The 19,658-nt window shown below is 43.3% G+C and overlaps 1 protein-coding gene across 1 annotated transcript in view; it reads left to right on the top strand.

The window, feature by feature from the left end:
- Positions 1 to 42: 42 nt before the first annotated feature.
- Positions 43 to 19,658, top strand: part of LOC306954088 (sphingosine-1-phosphate transporter SPNS2-like) — a gene marked incomplete at both ends in the record, with an annotated part of 116,931 nt that continues 97,315 nt past the window's right edge. Inside the window, one exon of the mRNA XM_079545147.1 lies at positions 43 to 337. Within this exon, the coding sequence (XP_079401273.1) occupies positions 43 to 337 (295 nt within the window). The remainder of the gene's footprint in view (positions 338 to 19,658) is intronic.

Below are 19,658 nucleotides of genomic sequence, written 5' to 3'. Positions count from 1 at the left end.
AGGCGGTCACCGCGCGGCGCGGTCGCCTCCCGCTAGCGGCACATGATGTGTCTGGAAAGCGACGGCTCCTCCGGCAGCAGCCCGGGCTGCGGCGGGCGGCTCCGAGCCGGGGACGAAGAGGAGGAAGAGGACGGCGAACGGGGCTGCTGCGGTCGGGGCGCCGAGGGAGAAGTGCAGACCCTATCGGGCAGGATGAACCCGCCGGCGGTCGGCAAACGCCCGGAGCGCCCGATCGTCCGCCGCAAGGCACCCAGCCTCGGCCGGGCCCGGGTGGCGGCCGCCGGCATCCTCAGCGTGGGCAACGTGCTCAACTACCTGGACCGGTACACGGTGGCAGGTGAGGCCTCCGCGCCCCTCGCCGAGCCGCCCCGGGGCTCCGCAGGCGGGCGGGGCGGGCCGGAGGTTGGCGGGGCAGCGCCGCAGCGGTTCGCCGTGCCCGGGCGGGGGTGTGGAGGTGCGGGCGGTATTGTTCTCTAGTTAGCGTGAATTTTAACGCCGACCCGAAGAGGAGCCCTTTGTTCGTCCGGGCGGTGCGGTCGGGCGGCAGCGGCGCTGAGGGACGCCGGTATCGATCCTCGGTGTGCGCGGCGCTGACAGGTGCAGCTGCCGCCGGGTCAGCGCCATCCGCAGCCCGACGGGAGATGGTGTGCGCGGTATTGTGTCTGCGGGAAGCCGGGCTGTCTGTCCTTCAGGAGCTCCCTGCCCTCCTTCCTTCAGACTCAGTGCTCTACGGCTCTGAGACAGCGCGCCTTAGGATGCTCGCAGTGCCGGTATTCCCCGCCTGTTGGAGGAAAACGAGAACCGAAGTTGTGCTGATTTGTAAGAAGAAGAAAAGAAGGCTGCGGGGTGACCTCATTGCAGCCTTGCAGTACCTAAAGGGAGCCTAGAGACAGGAGGGGAATCAACTCTTTGAAAGAACCGCAGGACGAGGGGAAATGGTTTTAAGTCGAGGGAGGGAAGATTGAGGTTGGATGTCAGGGGGAAGCTCTATACTATGAGAGTGGTGAGGTGCTGGAACAGCTGCCCGGAGAGGCTGTGGATGCCCCGTCCCTGGAGGTGTTCAAGGCCAGCTTGGATGGGGCCCTGGGCAGCCTGGGCTGGTATTGAATGTGGAGGTTGGTGGCCTTGCATGTGGCAGGGGGGTTGGAGATTTGTGATCCTTGAGGTCCCTTTCAACCCTGGCCATTCTGTGATTCTGTAATGAAGGAGGCTCGGTGTTGTTCAGCTGTCTCGTGTAATTAAAAAATAATGCATATTCTGTATGTGGCAATACTGATAATTGTATCTTCAGAGCTTATAAAAAGCGCGTGTGTGAACGTTGCTCTGTGCATTATACATGTTTTAATCGCTGGGGCTCGATGTGGTGTTAAACAAATGAGAGTATTTGTTTATGCTGCATTAAAATAATGTATGTTTGTAGGGCAGTAATAGTGTGCATGGGATGCATCTTGGCATTGTTGTCACAATATGTTGGCCGGAGTGGTTTGGTTTTGTTTGGGGTAGGGAGGTGGAGAGGATTAGAATGAAAATTTACCTGCCTGCTGCTGTGGCTTTTTATTATGGTTCAGTCCTTCAGGAAATGTGAAGGCCCAGTTGGGAGGTACTGAGTACTGGCTCAGTGTGATGCAGGAGGATGAAGATGCAACATCACTCTGTTATTACTGAAGGAAATTGTAGTTTGCTCTTTTACCCTCAAATAGGAGTCTGTTTAGTACGCAGGTTGTCTGCAAAGCACCATTTTCCTTTAACTTGTGGAAAGTTTTCCTTTTCTAGAAGCCATTCCTTCTCACACATAGGTGAACACAGTAAGGATTGTAAAAAACACATAAGCAGTCTATTTGTTATAGCACTTGCAGCAATGGCTTTCTCATCTTGCTTTTGTTTGTCATCAATGCATGGGATGTGCTCGCAAGGGATGGGAGAAGCATGCTGATTTGTGGGAAGGCTGCAAAGTGTCTGACGGAGCAGAGGATAAAGGCACCTGCCTGCTGTGATGCTGCATTACCAGTGCTCCGATTGCCGGTACTTTTAGCACAAGCTCTGGCTCTGCACTGCCCATCAACTGCTGTGGGGAACTTGCTGGCTAGCTTTCAGCTCGATAGCAAAGGTTTAAGTTCTGAAGCATCAGACTTTCCTTTAGGGACAGGATCATTTTGCATCATCTTTCTGTCTTGTGCTGGCTGGTGTTTATTTTCTCAAACGGATGTTTTATAGAGTGCTCATCTAAACAACAAGGAATAATTTAAATTCAAGCTAACAGAAGAATTGTGGTAATAAGAATCATGTATTTTTTTTGTACTGAAAACTGACTTTAGAACAAACTCTTCTTTAAAAGCCATCTTTGCTATTATTTTTGAGTCTCAGTGCATACCGCATGCTTATGTGACGTGCACTTGCATATGAATCAGGCCAGCACTTTGAATATTCAGTCTGTGTCTCAAGACAGGTAATAATTAGTGAATACAGCTCTTCAGACCTTCAAAGTACTTTGCAAATATGAATTGTTGCAGCAACATAATAAGGCAGTTTAACACTAGCCTCATTATGGCAGGGGAAGTAGCATGAGAAGTTATGATTTAACGAAGGCCAGCAAAGTGCTGTGAGAAGTGGTGCGAATTCCTGGTTCTGGCTCTGTCTGCACCGCGTTCAGGGAGCAGCAGTACTGATGGAAACTGGGCCCTGAGGGTCGGTGTGTCCAGGCTGATCCCTGGCACGGCTTCTCTGAGGCCACGAGGTGGTGGTCTTTGTCACTAACCTGTCTCTTGGCCTGTCTATGAGTCTCACCTGGACACAGCTTTTTCCTTCTTTCTTTTTTATATGAAGAGAAGTGTTGAGAGCTTTTGGGACTTCTTCCAGCTGTCAAATTTAGCCAAATGCAGGAGTCAGGGGACTGCAAAGCAGGCACCTGGCAAACAGGCGTTACAGAAGCTGGAGAATGGGGTTGTGTGGGCACAATGCTACAAGTGCACCTTCTGACTTAATGAAAAAATTCCTTTCCAGCTGTTTTGATTGTTCTGATCACAGATACACATTTTTAAAGCAAATTTATATTTATCAATAGGAACAAGGGGATGTATGGAGTTATTTGTTGCAAATGTAGTTTTCAGAGCATCTTCCTCTATTTTCTAACCAAACAAGTTACGTAGCATGCATCCAGTCAATGCAGAGAGATCTCAGAGCATAGAAAGCATTCTTCAGGCTGACCTTTCCTATGTGAGTGTGTCTCCCTGCTCACCTTTCAGCAATAAGGAGCAGAAGGGTGTTTTTGCTGTTTACACTCTCATTCTAAATGCAGAGATGGGATGTAATGGGTTTTTGAGGGCATCTTTTTCAAGTGTAACAAAGAAAATAGACACCTGTTTTCCTAGTTTTGATTTTGATGACTTCCCGTTACAGATGAAGCAGTTTTAGGATGAGATGTGCCTTTTAGTATCTGGGGCGTTCTGTGACAGAGCTGGAGTGCAGTTTGGGATATGGACATATTCAGCTTCGTGCCTTACACTGAGACACAGCTCTGCTGAGAATACCCGATGAAACCGGGCTTCTGCTGCCGACTGGCTGTTTCCTATGGTTTAAAGATAAGTTTCTTCTGCTACCCTCAAAATGAAAAGCCTGAGCAGTAGCAGGGCATCTTCCAGCGATGCCCCAGTGTTTGCATAGGGTTGAAAATAGGGTTGTGCATGGCGGATGTTAAAGTACAGTGATATCTGGGAGCAGCTCTCCCAGACGAAAAGTGGGAGTGCCTCTACTGTGTCTCTTATGAAGGATAGATTGAAAACTCTGTGCTGAGCATTACTGACTTGAAGGGAAATATTCCTCTGCAATTTTCTTAATAGGTCTTTGATCATACTGAAAATGGTTGCCTGTGGAAAGTATTCTTTCAAGAGCTGTGATATTTTGCTGCTATTAGAAAACAAAGAACAAGGAAAAGGGAAGATTAGCAGTAATGAAATCACTGTAGATCACCTGTGACACTACAGCATCTGGTGATGCTGGCATGTATCCTCTTCCTTAATGAAGGTTTGGGAAAAGTCATCTTACCTTCAGAAGCTTGGAATGTGGTTTCACAATTATGCTGTGAATGACCTTTTACTGCGCCTGCTGTTGATGGTGAAAATAGTCTTGCTTCATTACAGTGTCATCCCCACCTTCTAATTCAGGTGCTACTTCCTGGCATTTCTGTAATGCCTTTAATTTAAAGGTAATGATTTAATTAAGCTGGAGAACTACCTGGCAAAGTAAATGAGTTTTACAATCCCACTGCAGAAGGGGAAACAGAGTTGCAGTGTTGGCCATTTGCCCACGGTGATGTAGTTAGTGGTTGCTATTAGCCCATCCTTGAGATTCTTTCTCCCTGTGACGCAGTAAACCGTAGGCTTTGGTCTGGAGTTTTTTGTCTTGTAAATGTCTGTAACTTGCTAATAACCATATTTGTGTTAATTAGCTTCTCATTACAACACACAGTTGCAAATACCATTCTTTGAAGAGACATACATGCAAATGACTGCTGAAAGTGGAAAGTCAAGTTTAAAGCTGTGTAGCGCAGGCTGTAACTGAAGGGTTAGAGAGGGTTCAAAACTAACTCTAAATGCCAAGACATTCAAGAGTTTATACGTCAGAACTGCTTTCTATTACTTGGGAGTTCACGTTTATGATAGCAATGTGTTACTTTAATAGGTGAAATCTTAGATTGCGTGAAGATCTTTAGGTATGAAAGATTTCATTTATGTAGTGGGATAAAAGGAGCCCCCAGCTGTAACAAGACTGTGTTCAGTGCTTATAGTTTCAGGGAGGGAACCATTAAGTGGCACTGCAAGCTCTCTGCTTTTCCTCTCTTGTTGAGATAATCTCAGTCCTGCTATTACCTAGGGTTCAGCTGTGGAAGGAGTACAGTGCTGCAAAATGTTAGGAATGATTACTGGCTGAACTTGCTTGAGCCAGCAGTGTTAGCAGCTCACAGATGCTATAAGGAAAGATAGCAATACTTTGGGCGATAGGTACTTGTTATGGCTCAGAATTCAAGAAGCACTGCAGCGAGAGCAAAGCTAGAGGGGCTGATGGTCATGCACTTCAGAAACAAGCAATAGAAATCACTTCAGCGCAATGGCAGAGGCTGTGTAGTAGCATCTGGTTCTCTGCTGTTATGCTTTCCCTACACGATGGGCTTTGCTGCATAGTCAGCTACTTCCTCTTCGCTGGTCCTTGTGTGAGTTGGCAGGATTTTTTCCTGAGTATTTTGCATTTCAAGTGAAGTCTTATTATGTTTAATCATAGTATTTTTCTTCCTTGTGATGCAGATTTGCCAGATAGTTGCTATCTTTGTTATTATGTGCAGATTTTCCTGTTTGACTTTGCGATCCTCTTTCATGCCTGTTGATTTATTTTGTCCCTAAAGCATCCAAATAATCACAGTCAGTGAATATGGCCTTTATTACGTGGAGTTGAGGCCCTCATAAATATTCAGTGTGTTCTTAAGAAAGCCGTGATCTTATTTGTCCCTTCATCTCTGAGACTGTCAATATTAGAAGCTGAAAAACTTACCTGGTCAAAGGTATGGGAATTCTGTGATCATTCCTTCAGAACTTTTCAAGTACCATGTCAAGCTCTAATAGCATTAAATTCCTCCAGTTGCCTTGTTCTCAGTTGTCTGTCTTTATTCAATGTTAACTCTTTATTGCTTCTGCTAGATGTGCACCAGGAGTAACAAAGCTGTACACCAGGCAGCACGGCAGAGTATTACGTTCAGACCTGCTGCCCACAGGTCTGTGCTGGAGCAGTGAGTTCCTGAAGGATGGGCCCTGTGATACAGGTGTGTGTTGGAGTTGTTCTTGAAGAGTGACAGCCTGTGGGAAGTGCGTGCAGGATTAATTTGGGAAGGACAGCAACCTGTGGGAGGAACCCCGTATGGATCAGGAGCAGAGTGAGAGTGAAGGAGCAGCAGACATGAAGGTTTATGGACTAACCCTCTTCCTCTGCACTGCTTGGGATTGGGAGGTAGAAGAGTGTGAACGAGGGCAAGGTGTTTAGTTTGCTTTTAGTTCTCACTGCTCTAGTCTGTTAGTATTAGAAAGTAAATTATATTAATCTCGGTATCCTGAGTCTGTTTTGCCCATGATGGTAATTAGTGAGTGGTTCCTATCTTCTTATTTCAACCTGTAAGCTTTGTTTTTGTCATATTTTCTCCCCATCCTGTTCATGATGGGGAGTGAGAGAGCAGGGTGGTGGAGTTTGTCTAGCCAGTGGTGTGAAACCATCACAAGAGATCGGAGAGCTGTAAGTCACAGAGGTGGAAGGCTGAGGAAGGTGAGACAGTTTTGAGTGAGTGTGAGAGCATAGAGAATATCTGACACGGTATGTTTTGGTAGGCAGCATGAAGAAAGACTGAGAGATTTGAGAGAAGGCAAAGGTATAATTCAGTAAGTTGTTACATCTACCTACAGGATGAGTATCACAAAAGAGCATCCATTGGAAATGGGGGATGACATCTTGCTCTCTGGTCAAGAGAGTTTTCTGGAAATTGGCATTGTGGATGTAGAGGGATGAGTTCAAAATCAGTTCTACAAAGGACCTGTGAGGCGCCTCAGGGCTCAGGGAAGGTGTTGGGTGTTGAGCAGCAAGGGCTTGGGCTCACACCTCACAGAGTTAAAGTGAGGTGAGCAAGTCCTGCCCTTTGCTGGGAAGCTTTGGTCATAGAATGTGGCATGGGCATTTCTGGAAAATTGTGTTCTTGGTGAATAGATCTGAAAGTCAAGAAGCAAATCTGAGCGTAGTACAGGCAAAATCAAATCAAAAGCTCAGCAACAAAATACAATCAAACCGTTAGTTGTCAGTTAGGACTAATGAAGTCTGCTTTAGGTCTGCTGCTCTGTAAGTAATTTACTGTGCTGTTCATAGTTTGCCACGTTTGTAGGCTGAACAAGTGCTGCACTCAGAATTGGCACACGCAGTAGCAATCTCATATATGTCTTCTTTTCGTCCTGATGCATCTGCTTTCATTGTTGTTTTGTGGGTATTTGTCTTGCACAACCCAGCTATTTCTGTAGGGCTGCGAAGAGAGGAAGTGAAAGGGAGGGAAAACTAATTTCCGTGCTTCTGTTTTTTTGGTAGCATAAATAATTGGGAAAGCAAGAAGGTAATGGATCCTGGACGAGAGGTGGAGCCCTTCATTACTGAGGTCATGACTTTGGATCTGTTCCCAGACAGGAGTGGCTGCAGGTTTCTTTTGGAGGGCTGTTTGAGCTAATTCAGGGCTCTGTGGTGGTCTCTTTCCTCTCCTCCTAACACTGTGTGCTTCATGAAAGCCCCACACAGAACAGCTGGGAACCACCACGTTGTCTCTCAAAATACAGAATTGCTTGGTAAGACATTGAGTTCTTCTGGCAGGCTGATCCTTCTAGGCAACGAGGGACAAGTGGGAAGGGTGATGATTTTGTCCTCACCCATTCTTTGTTCATGAGGGAACACGTTCCGGTCACCCCAGAACTGCTGATCTTTTATCACAACCGAAAATCATGAAGCAATTTCTCCTGAAGAGATGAGAGAAAGACAGAGAGGGGAAAAAAACCTCAACGTTGCCTTGTCAGCCTTAAGTTCAGGAATACGAATGTGCCAGCCTTGTGCCCTTGTGCTTTTATGAATATATAACTTTCCTATGCTTCTGTGGCTGGTGAGTCCGCTGGCTGAACAGCACAGGGAGGAAAAGATCAGGGTTATGGAGAGAAAAGCTGCAGTAGCAGCTTGGAGCTTGGCTGGCAGGATGAGGGAACCACATGGTGGAATGAAAATCCTTTCAGCCTTGGCATGTGATGGGGTGTTTTTGTTGTTTTTTTTTTAATTATTATTTTAAGGCTGTGTTGAACTCAAGCTGCTTCTAACACATTTTTTTTTCTTGTTCAGGCTTCCGCCAATAATTAAATGAATAATTATCAGTGTTGTTACTCATTTCATTATCTTTCAGTTTTCTTTTTCTATCAGAAACACTTTGTTACTGTCTTAAAATGAGAGCTCTGTGTTCTTGGCCTCATGGAAAACAACAATAGTGAGTGAAAAGAGAGTCCATACGACTTCTATCTGTGTGTGTGAAGCCTCAGGGCTTGAATTGAACTCACCTGAAGGTTTGCTTTGATTCATGTGCCTGTCTGTGATCTGCTGCTCTGCGCTGTCTTCATATTCTCACTTCAGAGAAATGATCTTTTGGGACAGTGTGCCTACACAGCAGTGCAGAGCCAGAAAGGGGGGAGTCATGCCCTGCTGCTGGCTCGCAATTCTGACTTCTGCCTGGTCACCTCTTTATTTCATGATCTGCGTCTGTATTATAGTGATGACTGTGGATATTTTGTGTTTGTGGTGGTGTATAGAGTTTCTGCACAGTTTTGCTATCACGTGTGCAGTTTGGGAAGTGTATGAACAGCTGTGATCTTTCTGTGTAGCCCTTCAGTGATAAATCTTTCACTTGAAAATGTAAGTTTTTGATTTGAAAATGTGAGACAATAACAGGATATTGGTGTTTGTTTTTTGTGTGACTGCTTTTCATGATACTAGATTCTCATTTTTGTATGGTCATTAATGCTGACTTGTCTTCGCCAGCAAGTTTGGGCTTGCAGACTGTATCCCAGCTAGTGCCAGTGCAGCTTGTAAATTGGTGTGACAACAGATACATCAATGGCCAGGCTTTGGTAATTGAACCACTGTGTGAAATGTTGGCAATGGGACACTGAATCAGAGCTGCTTATGCTGTTTGGGGCAGGGACAAATTCTGTGCACTTTTGTGTTGGTACTTAATAATAATTAATGTAGAATTGCAACACTATTAATAAATGCCAGCTGAGTAAGTTAGGAAACAAACTGCGCAATAAGGAAAAATGGCTTCTTAATTTTTTTTTTCCTGACACACCAGTGTGGTTCCTGAGCAGTGGTCAGTGCATGTGTTTGTGTGCTTAGCTGTTAGAACTCAAATAGTGCTGCAGCTATACGATTATCAATGCATTTAGCATAGTCCTGTTGTTCCATCTAGCAGCCAGAAATGCTGACCAACTTCCAGGATATAAATCTTTCATACATTTAGGAAAGGGAATACCCAAGGGTTACTGGTGACTGACAGCCACAGTGCTCTAATTAGAGCTGACAGCTCCTGATCAGCTCCATCTCGGGTGATTCACTTCTGGTGTGGGAGAGAAGGACAAAAAGCAAAGTACAGTTTGGGAAATAACTTGTTTGTTTTTTGCCTTTGCAATTTAAAGAGAATTTGTGATTTAGAACTACCAAACGTGGCAGCCAAGCGAGGGTGTTTGGAAGCGGAAGCCTTGATCTCTGTGTGATTGTTGTCCTATAACACAATATGGAGAATGCTAAGGAGCCAGGTTCCAGCTGTTGATTTTAGCTATCCCAAGAATGTACTTTTCTTGTCTGTTTCATTACAAGTGTCTTAGTAGAGCTGTTAAACTCTGGGGTCACTTGCCATTTTCTCCAGAAAACCTGTATTTTTAGTTGGTCATAAATTGCACCTCTTGGGAGCTGGCAAATTCCAGCTTGGCGTAAGTGGCATCGCATGCAGTTATTGACTAAGTTAGGTTCCATCAGTTTTGGAAGCTGGTGCACTGCTTTAGACGCACTCTAACACCCATGGATTTGAACAGGCCTTTCATTACTTGCTGAAATAAGTTTTGGCTCGTGATGGGGGCATCTTTCTTGATGAAACAAAGCTGTAAGTCTCAGCAGTAACAAATGATGTACTGTGCACATAGCTGCTTCTCAGAGCTCATGTCCAGTGAAAATACATTTGTTGAGCCATTGCTTGTTGCCCTCTATAGGATCTGGTTCTTTTGTGTCATGCCTAAGGAAAGGCTGTTTTTTAAGAACTTTTTTTTTTTTCTAAGATGAGTTGAAAATTACATTTATCCTTAAAAGTGTAAGAAGATGCATGTGAAATGAAGGCCCGATTTTGGCAGCGGTGAAGTTGGCATCATGGTGCAGTTGGTGAATTTGAAGTTGTTACAAACCTTCTCAAATGATCAGTTTCTTTGGGAGTGTGGCTTGAGAAGGATTGCAGCAATAGCTGACAAAGGCAGGTAAACTACTTTTGCTTTGTGTTTCATTGCTCTTGTTGAACCTCTTTTCTCTCAATTGGGCACAACACTAAAATAGTAATGCTTCTGTATTCATGATACATTGAAAAGATATGAAAATATATAATGGTTTTTAAAAAGTATATAATCAAAGCTGTGGAAAACGTGTATTTACATCACTTACATCAATGAAAGCTGCTTTACTATAGGGAATAAATGAGCAGTAGCACCACTGTTAGTGCCAGGCTTGTTGAAGGAGAACACAAGTTGTGTTAGTGGCTGGGTAGAGGTTTCTGTCCATTTGAATGTCTAATAGAGTCAGAATCAGGATTTAACCTTCTTGATTTAAGTATTTATTTGGGCTTTATTATATTGTCCCTTCACATTTTATGTATGGGTATGGAACATGTTCCTCAGCATTTAGTAATTACCGGACTCTATAACCTGGCAGTATTTGTTTAATTAATCCAAAGACTTGTGCAACTGAACTGCAAGACGTTTTGGTCTTGAGTGGGAGAGATTCCTTACACAACTGCTGTCTGCATTGAGAGATGAGTGTGGAAGAAGCTGAGCTGTGGGAGAGCTCAGCTGCCTGGATGCTGATGGACGTTCAGCCTCTGGTCTCAGTGTGGAGACTGCCAAAAACAGCAGGTAGGATCAGTGACTGTGAGGACGCTGCTAGTTAGTAGATTGACCACTAATCTGGTCGTGAATGTCATTAGTCACATTTTTGGCTGACAAAAGAAATATTTTTCAACACTTTAGTTTTCATGGTAGGTTAAAATGAATGCATACTTTGTGTCTGCGTGAATTTTGAAGCAGTGAAGGAAGCTGGTAAGAAGAAAATTTATCAGCAGCACCGTTTTTTCCACATTTGATCAATGCTGTTGATATCACATAAGAGATTACTATTTGCAGCTTCCAGCTGAACACATTGACTCCAATTTCCTTTGGTAGTGTTGAATTGTAAAGGAAAGGCACCTAAAATACAGCTATTATAATCATGCAGAAGTTTCTATTTTAAAAATATAGTGTGGTAGCTCTAAAATATGCCTGCTCTTTTATAATTGCATGCTTCAGATATTAATATGTGTAATTTTGAAAGTGTAATTTAGACTCCAGTAGGTAATAACATGGCAATCTTAAGGTAGGTTTAAAAAAAAATTCCTTGACAATCTTGACAAAAGCAACTTACGTCCTTCTTTAGTGATCTTTCAGTGATCTGCCTGGACTTTGTATGGAGAAGCAGATCCCAGATGGTGGTGAATGGTTTTGTTCCTTTGAGTCGGGTTTCTGGAGAAACAGAAGCGATCCCTCTCCTCAAAGCTAGAGCAGAGCAGGAGCGCTCTTTAGGAACTCTGAACTGGCCAGCTGCAGTTGGAAACAAGTGCTGTGGCAGCTTCTCAATAGCCATGCTGTTACTCTCAGTAAAGAGTTGGTAGCAAGCTGTGGGAGGGTAGGACCTGCAAGTGTTATGGGCAAAGCGTGTCAGCATGTGTGTGCCGATGTGTTCACGTGCAGATTTCAGGCTCTCCTGCTGTGTGATGTTTCTCTGAAAGCATTAGTTTCCCTTTAAATTTGGGATAGTCTTTCCAGTTAACATTGCTCTGTGGCATGTGGTTTGCTGAGGGGGAAGCAAGTAACTTTTGTCTGCTGAGCGATCGTGCCATGTCAGCTGTATGAGCCCCCTGTACTTTTGCTGCAGACCACTGCTCAGAGCTCCTGCTGCTGAACATGCAGCTAGGTGAGCCCTTTTCATTCAGCATGGGTGCTTAGAGGGGTCTCAGTCTTCTTACTTCTTGCCTCCTTTCCCTCCCCAGGCCGTTGCTTGTGTGTAATCACATTAAACAGTGGCACTAGCTCCTGCAGAGAAGACCTCCTCTGTTAGAAAGCTGCCCCTTTAGAATTTGCACACATTTCATCATTTGCACCTGCCACTACTGGCTATGATCTGACTTTGTGTGCCAGCAGTCTGTACTGAGAAGTGTTTGTATTTCTTCTAGCTCAAGTAAAGACACTTATTTACTTGACATTCTCCTAAAGCTTGATTTTTGTATGTAAACATTCTGCATTGTATTTTTACAGGGTCTGCTTGAAGAGTGCTTTCAGCAGGTTAGGAACACTAGGAAGGGCACTGTTAGGAGGTTTCTGTTAAATACATAAAGGAAGGCAGCAGATCAAGTCACCACCGACCGGGGTCAAGTGATAACTGTGCAAGAATGCTGTGTGATTTGAGATGGTAGCAGTCACTTGCATAACACTGCAGGCTTGTAAGCTGGTAAAGCTGCATTGCTGCCTCTATCCAGATCTCATGGGCAACATGCTTCTGCTGGGTCATCAGGATGCTGCCTCTGCCCATGTAGGACCTGCCTGCCAGACAAAGCCTGCCTTAGCAGCTGTGCTTTGAGCAGAAGTGAGGGGTAGCAGCACGCAGGTGTGAAGCGGCCCCTAGGCTGTGAGACGTGCTGTGTTTGCTTGCTCTGCGCAGTCCTTCCTTGGATTTCTACCTTAGTCCTTAGAGTCAAGTGGGGAAATGCTTTTTCAGTGCAGAAGCTTGAAACTGTTGCCTCCATCAGTACCTATAGGTGTTTCCTTATGTCATGTAGCCATCTTATTCTAATGCCTTTCTTTTTGAAGTATTCACTTGTTTCCATCCAGAATTCATTCTCTACACGGATTTTGTGTGTATTCTATCAATGAAAATCATTAACTCAGCCTTGTGCAGCAGAACTTTCTGAGAGACTTGCTCAGCAAACTGTGCCACTTGGTTTGCTGCTTCAGCCTCCCCACTGCATAATTTTGATGTGCTATTTCAATTTAGTGGAGGATGTTGCACGTCCCTCTGGCTTACAGAAGTACTTGTGTCTGTGGAAGGGAAAACCTCTGTGTCAGAGATGGAGAGTATTGGTGGAACTGAACAGGGTGCAGGCTGCATTCTTGTTTCTCCAATTGCACTGTTAAAAGCATTAGTCTCTTTAAGCTGCTAAATATCTCCTGTTGGTGATTGTTAAGTGTAACTGCTTATGTATCAGCAAGCTCAGACAATGGAAAATACATGCAATATGAAGCTTTTCTTTATGCTGTGGTGGGAACATTCATCTTGCTTCTGTGAGGAACGTCCACCTCACGTTTCCGAACATTGTGTTCAGCAGATGAGCTATTTCCTCCTTCCTTCAGGTTTTGGTTTCTCCTTTGGAGAAAGGGGCAGAGAGGCAGTGCTTAGGTGGGCTGTTAGAGTAATTAACCAAATGAGAAGGCATGGCTTTAAAGATGCTGTTGCTGGGTGGAGGATGGGAGGATTGGCAAGGCTTTTGTTTTGGTTTTACACAGCAGGGTTTACAGACACGTAGATGAGTGAAAGTCATTGGGAAAGAGTTGCCTTCTGACTCAGTTTCCACAGTTGGAGAAAAGACCCAATAAAGTGAGGAAACCTACTTAAATAACTAAAAGAATAATAATAATCCTGCTGCTGACATCCTTCCCTCAGGCTGGCACACAGGCAAACACTGCAGGAATTGTCTTGTTGCTGCTGAGTTTTGTCTTTGCTGTCACTGTGTTTGAACTGTTGGGATGAACCTCTCTGCACATGCATGAGCATAATTTCATGTAACCTAATGTAATGAGAGTAAATTATGGGGAAACTTGTTTCCTAAAAAAGCCTAATCTCGCAGACTTTAACAAGACAAACAACGAACATCTTTTTCTTTCTTTAACTAAAAATAAAGAAGAGACTCTTAAAATCAGATGAGGTTAAAAGGAGACTGTATCTAATTTTGTTAGCATTGTGGCCCTAATTCGTCGCTTTCTGGCGACTTGAATTCCTCACAAATTGCTGGTTCTCTACAGATCTGTAATTCCCAAATGCTGTAATTTTGCCCTTAGAAATGTTGGCCACTGGCAGCTCTCTCTGTGTTGGAATTTTTGAATATTTTAAACTTCTCAGCATAGCTTTTTTTTTTCTGTTTAATGTAGGTGGAGAACTTTGCCTCCTGGGGAAGACTGAAGCTCTTTGTGCTGTGGTAGGAAGCCCTGAAAAGGCAGCAGTGAAAAGCAGGGTGCTGTGGTGTCGGAGGTGCCTCCTGTCTGTCTAAAGAAGGCAGTTGCCTATTGCCTGTAGGGAGAAGTCTGTTTTTAGACAGCAAGGTAGCCACCCAGCAGAAGAACATGCCGAAGAATAGCCATCCTATTCGAGTACACTTCCGAATGGCAGGTTAAATGCTTCTGCAGGAAAATTCAGAAGTGCTGAATCTCCCAAATGCTCTACTCTTTAATTCCTGTCAGCTAGTTTTGCTGTGAGTCTTTGTCTGATTTGAAAGCACTAGCAACGTGCGTTGAGTTTCAGCTAGCACCCAATCCTTTATTTGAGACTGTATGTCTAATTATGTCGTAAAGTGAAAGTATTTACTGTAATGGCTGAAAATTTGAAATGCTGAGATGAAAGGAAAGGTGGATCTGAGTTGCACTTTCTTCAGGTTTCATCATTTGAGTTGGTTTCCTTTTTTTTTTTTTTTTTTTTTTTTTTTTTTTTTTTTTTTTTTTTTTTTTTAAGAGCTCAGAGAAACGAAACCTTAACGTTTTGTTGTTAGTTTTTACATCAGCCTCTGAACTGCCCCTTGGTAAAATGTTGTCATTACTGTTGTTACTGATAGCCTTAATACGGATGTCTTGGGTAAGAGGATGTGACAAGTGATTGACATCGACCAAACCAGGTCTTCAAGGCCCCATGATGTGACATCTCTCTTGAAATAAGGGGATACTTGAAGATATGCATCCAGGTATTTTGACTTTGTCTTGATATTTCTGCCCAGATGCAAATTGGAGTTTTGATGCTTAACGAAGTAGCTGTGGAGCTGCTTAAATGTGAAGTGTGTGGGGAATGGTTTTGGCTATACACCAATTATGTATTATTTCAATTTATGTTCAGTATTGAATATCTGTGTAGAAGAGTAACGATGACTCTTCTGTGATGTTGGGAAGACTGATTCTCTGCACAGGACATGGATCATGTGCCAGACCTTTAAGCACCAATCCTTTCACTTAAGTCCTTACGTACAAGTATTGGGCAGCTCCTTACTGTTGGCAGCCCTCAGTGGTTAAGGCTGACCATCGTTAGCTGTGCTTCAGAACTAATTAATATGGTTCTAGATTGTTTCATATGTAGCAGCTGACTGAGCTTAAGTGGTTTGCAGGATGCTTCTGCAGTGCATTAGCCATAACAGTACTGCAGTGCACTTCTGTGCAGTCTGTGGTACAGCAAGCAAGCAAAACCACATTCTACAATTTTATGAAAGAAAAGTGTGTAATTTGAGCAAAGCTCTTTACTTGATAGGCTGCAACCATTTATTTTTCAAACGTGCTATGAGATGTTAGCAGTGGATATGCATAAAAATGTTTGATTGTGAAGGAGGAATGTTTATTTTGGGTTGAAAAATTTTTAAAAAGGAAATTATAAGAATATCTTCATCAAAGCTGAGTAATGGGGAGAGAGTTTGTTAGGAAAATAGCTGGACTGAAGGCTGTTTGTGTCAGTGTGAAGAAAGAGCAGTTTGGACTCCTGTTTTCCTGCATGAGAAATATGATAAACCAAAGAAGGAACAGAGCTCAGGCTAGATTTTAGGCACTGCCAGGAAGTACTGCTGCTTATGTGACATCAGATAGGCAAGATGCACTGAATGTGCAAAAAACACAATGATTGTATTGCAGAAGTCATGGTGCTCTTTAACCCTGCTGCAGCCCTGTGAGTGGTGCTGGAAGCAGGACTGCACACAGGGCATGGAGCCAGGCTCAGCCCGGAGCCTTCAGCAGGAACACAAAAAAAGCCACAGGCTGCTGCTCTGCTGCAGACCTGCAGCATGATTTTAATCAACTGGGCACAGCCTCTCCAATTCTACTTTGCCACCCAGTAAAACAAGACTGTCAACAAAACAAAACTGTACAACAGTCTTCACAAATGATAATCTGTACTCGCAGTGGTTCTGTAGGTTAGTTAATTAGTATTAATATCTTAGTATTGATATTATTGAGCTCTGCCTTTTTGGAAACTGAGGACAGTAACTGGAGTAGGTGGATTCAGAAATGGCTACTCAGGGGAACAGAGATACCTTCTTGTCTACCTGCTCTGGTTGATTTCAAGCTGCCAGGGAAACACTGAAGCTCCCCTAGCTGCCTCTCATTTGGCAAGCACGGTGTTCCTGCAAATGAATGTGCAGTTGATTTGTGAATGAGTTGGCTTGCATAACTGATTTTTTCTTTTTTTTTTTTTTTTTTTTTTTACACCTCTTCTTTGCAGCTGATTCTAGTGTTAAAAACATGAAGGGTTCATTGCATTATGCTAAGAGAGTATGCAAGAGTGAGATAGCAAATGGGCAAAGGAGGGGAAAAGCTTTTAACTAAAAAAAGTGTGATGATGGGTTGCATTTAAATACCTGTACTTTGACAGAAATTGATGGTGTAATTCAGAGCTTATCAATTAGAATTAAGGGCTTGGAGGGGAAATTGATGCAATTTGGAGATGTTTTAGGTGGCTCTGAAATTGGTCTCTTAGCCTGCTGGAGTGATGGAGGTGAGTATTTCTACTTGCCTCTGTTGGAATAAAAGGTGTTTGATTATTTCTGAAGACTTTCTTTGAGCAGTAGCATTGTTACTTTCTTCTTATAAGGCAAACTGTTGTCTGCAGAGAGAAGAAAGTAAAATAAAACTGTGTGCTGCTGCTGCTTTCCCTGTCAGATGCTTTTACCCCCCTCTAACAGTGACCACAGCCGTGCTGTTGGACGCTCTGGCAGGTGGTTGAGAGCAGCAGGTAGGGGTAGGTGGCAGGGAATAAACGTGGGGCTGGGACACTGCACTCATAAGAAAGATAAAGCAATTAAATTTTTGTGAGAGGGGAAAAACGAGATGACTTCTTTAACAGGACTGATAGCCATAGTATTATTTTGGTAGCAAAGCAAAAGGCAGACTTTGCTTTATCTTCACAGGAACAGGGCTTGTTTCACATCAGCTATATGAAAAACAAGGGTATTTTATTGGTCAGAATTTCTGTCAGAATGACAGAAGCAATGTCTGCTTTTATTTGCCTTTTTTGTGTCTCTCTTAACACGTGGCCTTATGTCTGTGTTAACATTTGTTTAATCAAATCATCATTTCATTTTTAGAAATAAATGAAAAAAATGGAGAGAGGCTCTATGAGAAGCTTACAGCCTCCAGGCAATAATTGCTGCAACTATGGCCACAATATTAAGTAGGCCTTTCAAGTTTATTTATGAAATTTACCAAGAATATTTTGAGTGTGTTTGAAATGCATTCAGTTAGGAATCTGTTTTTCCTGTACAAGCATGAGATCTTGGAGAGTTCAGTCTTACAGACTTCAGTAGCTGCAGTAACGTCTGGTTTAAGAAGAGTGCAAACATCACTGGGGTGAGCAGACTGCTGGGAGATGGCAGTTCTTCAAGTTAGGACTGATCCTGCAATGCAGAGTCTGCTGCAGTCAGATGGGAAGTTCAAACAAGTCAAACATCTGCTGGTGACTCCGAAAGGTTTGCCTTCTGCAGAGCTTCTGTGCCATTCGCTGAAGCGTCTGCATTTATTGCTGAAGCAGAGGAAGGCTTCTTGTGGCTCCACCTACCTTTAGTAACCTCTTCCTTTGGCCTTCCTTTCAAGGACATAATCTTTACCCTCAATTGGCTCGTTTCCCTGAAGCTTGGTATAAAGCTACATATTAAATTATATAGCAGCAAGTTTTATTAGGAAATTAAGAAATGAAACGTGTTCTTGCTGTATGAGTATTCTTAGTTTCGAACTGTTTTGTTGATGCTGTTGCTCTACCTCAGCAGCAATCTCACTGCAGCTGCGTATGTGTAGTGTGTAAATATCAACACCAGCAATTTTCTTCAAGCATTTTCTTTGTTTGAGTGGAACACCAGAAAAAGGCATCTGATCCGACAAGCAAACCTGATGATGGCTCAACAAAAACACTTCTTTGTTTGTTTGTCTTCGAAGCAATTTCTGCAGTTTTTCTCCACTTCTCTATTGCACAATTTAGCTGAATGGAGATGTGTTATGCCTCAAGCACACAGCAGGATCCTTATGTCTATAGTTGTTTTATGCTGGCTTTTCTTCTTGCAGCATCTTAGTGTGGCTTGCCTGAGGTGAATATTCTTTTTCCCTATCTCCAATAAATGGCTTTGATAAAAATGTAAAACTGGGAAGTTACTCAAAAAGGAAGAAGGTAGGAGTGGGATGGAGCATTTTGGCATTGTGACAAATACCTGTCATTTCTAACACCTGTTGGCCCTCTTCTGTTGCCTCTGACTTCTGCAGCCCTGCTCTAGGCTGTTAGCACATCAGAAGAGGAGGACCAGAAGTTTGTCCCCACCTGCAAGATGAAATAACAATTTTCTCTACAATCCCAGTTTGTTGAATGTCCTTGCAAGAGATTCTCCCAGTCTCTAATTCACTTTCAGATGTCGTTCTCTGTAGTTGTATTTTGTCTGACCTGTGTCTGTGATCTTTCTGTTATTAGCAATGATACATACTCGGAAGCTGCCGGTTCTTCTTGTATTCATTGTGTGCCTCAGTGCAGGAGCATTGCATGACATCTGGGATAGAGAGGTATTCAAAAGCAGCAGATACGTGATAGGCACTTCTCCAGCTGTTTTTGTTCTCAGTCAGACTTTTCAAGAACAACCAGCTCTATGGCAGTCCCTCACAATTGCATCAGTTTCCTTGAGCATCACCAGGTGTCTTTTAAGTATGCCTGGGATATTTCAAGTTCGGTGTCAGGAAGTCTTATTTCCTTGGCAGATTGGTGTTCCAGATGCATTATGCTTTCACCCTCAGTAACTTCTAGTTTTCTGTGTATTTTTGATCCTTTCACAATTTAGGTCTGTGGTTGAGCACTGCAGTAAGCTGATGAGGTATGAACAAGACTTTCAAGGTGATCCACTTGTTCTTGTTCCTTATTAATTACGATCGTTGTAATGAGCAGGTGGCTAAAAAAGTGTGCAGGAGTAGCACAAGAAGCAGCTTTTCATAGTGCTAAGAAATGCCTGGCTGCTAAAGAAAGACCACTGGCTTGTTTCTTTTCCCAAACCACTTGAATTTGGTCCTTTCTCGCTCCCGCTTTTTCCTTCACTGCTAAACCAGGCAGAGCACAGCAAAGGTACAGTTTTTCAGTTGTGCACAAATCTCTTTTAACTTGCCATGAAGAGAAAGAGAAATTGGATAACTTAGATGGAATTCTTTTTTACTTTATTTCCTTCCTCTCATTGCTGCTGACATGAACATGTGAAAATTACCACTAGCAAAAACACTTAAGATGAGATATAATCTGCCAAGGGAATTTGGGCCTACAGCACCTGCTTAAAATAACAATAAATCAGACAATTGGGTGCCATATTCCCAGTGCAGCTTTGAAAGTCTCTGGCTGAAAGTATAATTACAAATAAGGTTTAAACAATGCCATTTATTTATACAAGCTTTCTATGAGTCATGCATTGCAGCTTTCTAAACTAATGAAAAGATTAATTCTCTCTTGTTTTCATTCCCATTATCCCCAATACCTTGTGGGGAATAGCTTACAGGGTGAACGACTTCTGG

The sequence above is a fragment of the Tetrao urogallus genome, assembly GCF_951394365.1.
Source record: "Tetrao urogallus genome assembly, chromosome: 20".
Taxonomy (NCBI): Eukaryota; Metazoa; Chordata; class Aves; order Galliformes; family Phasianidae; genus Tetrao; species Tetrao urogallus.
This window is presented reverse-complemented; position numbering and strand designations above follow the sequence as displayed.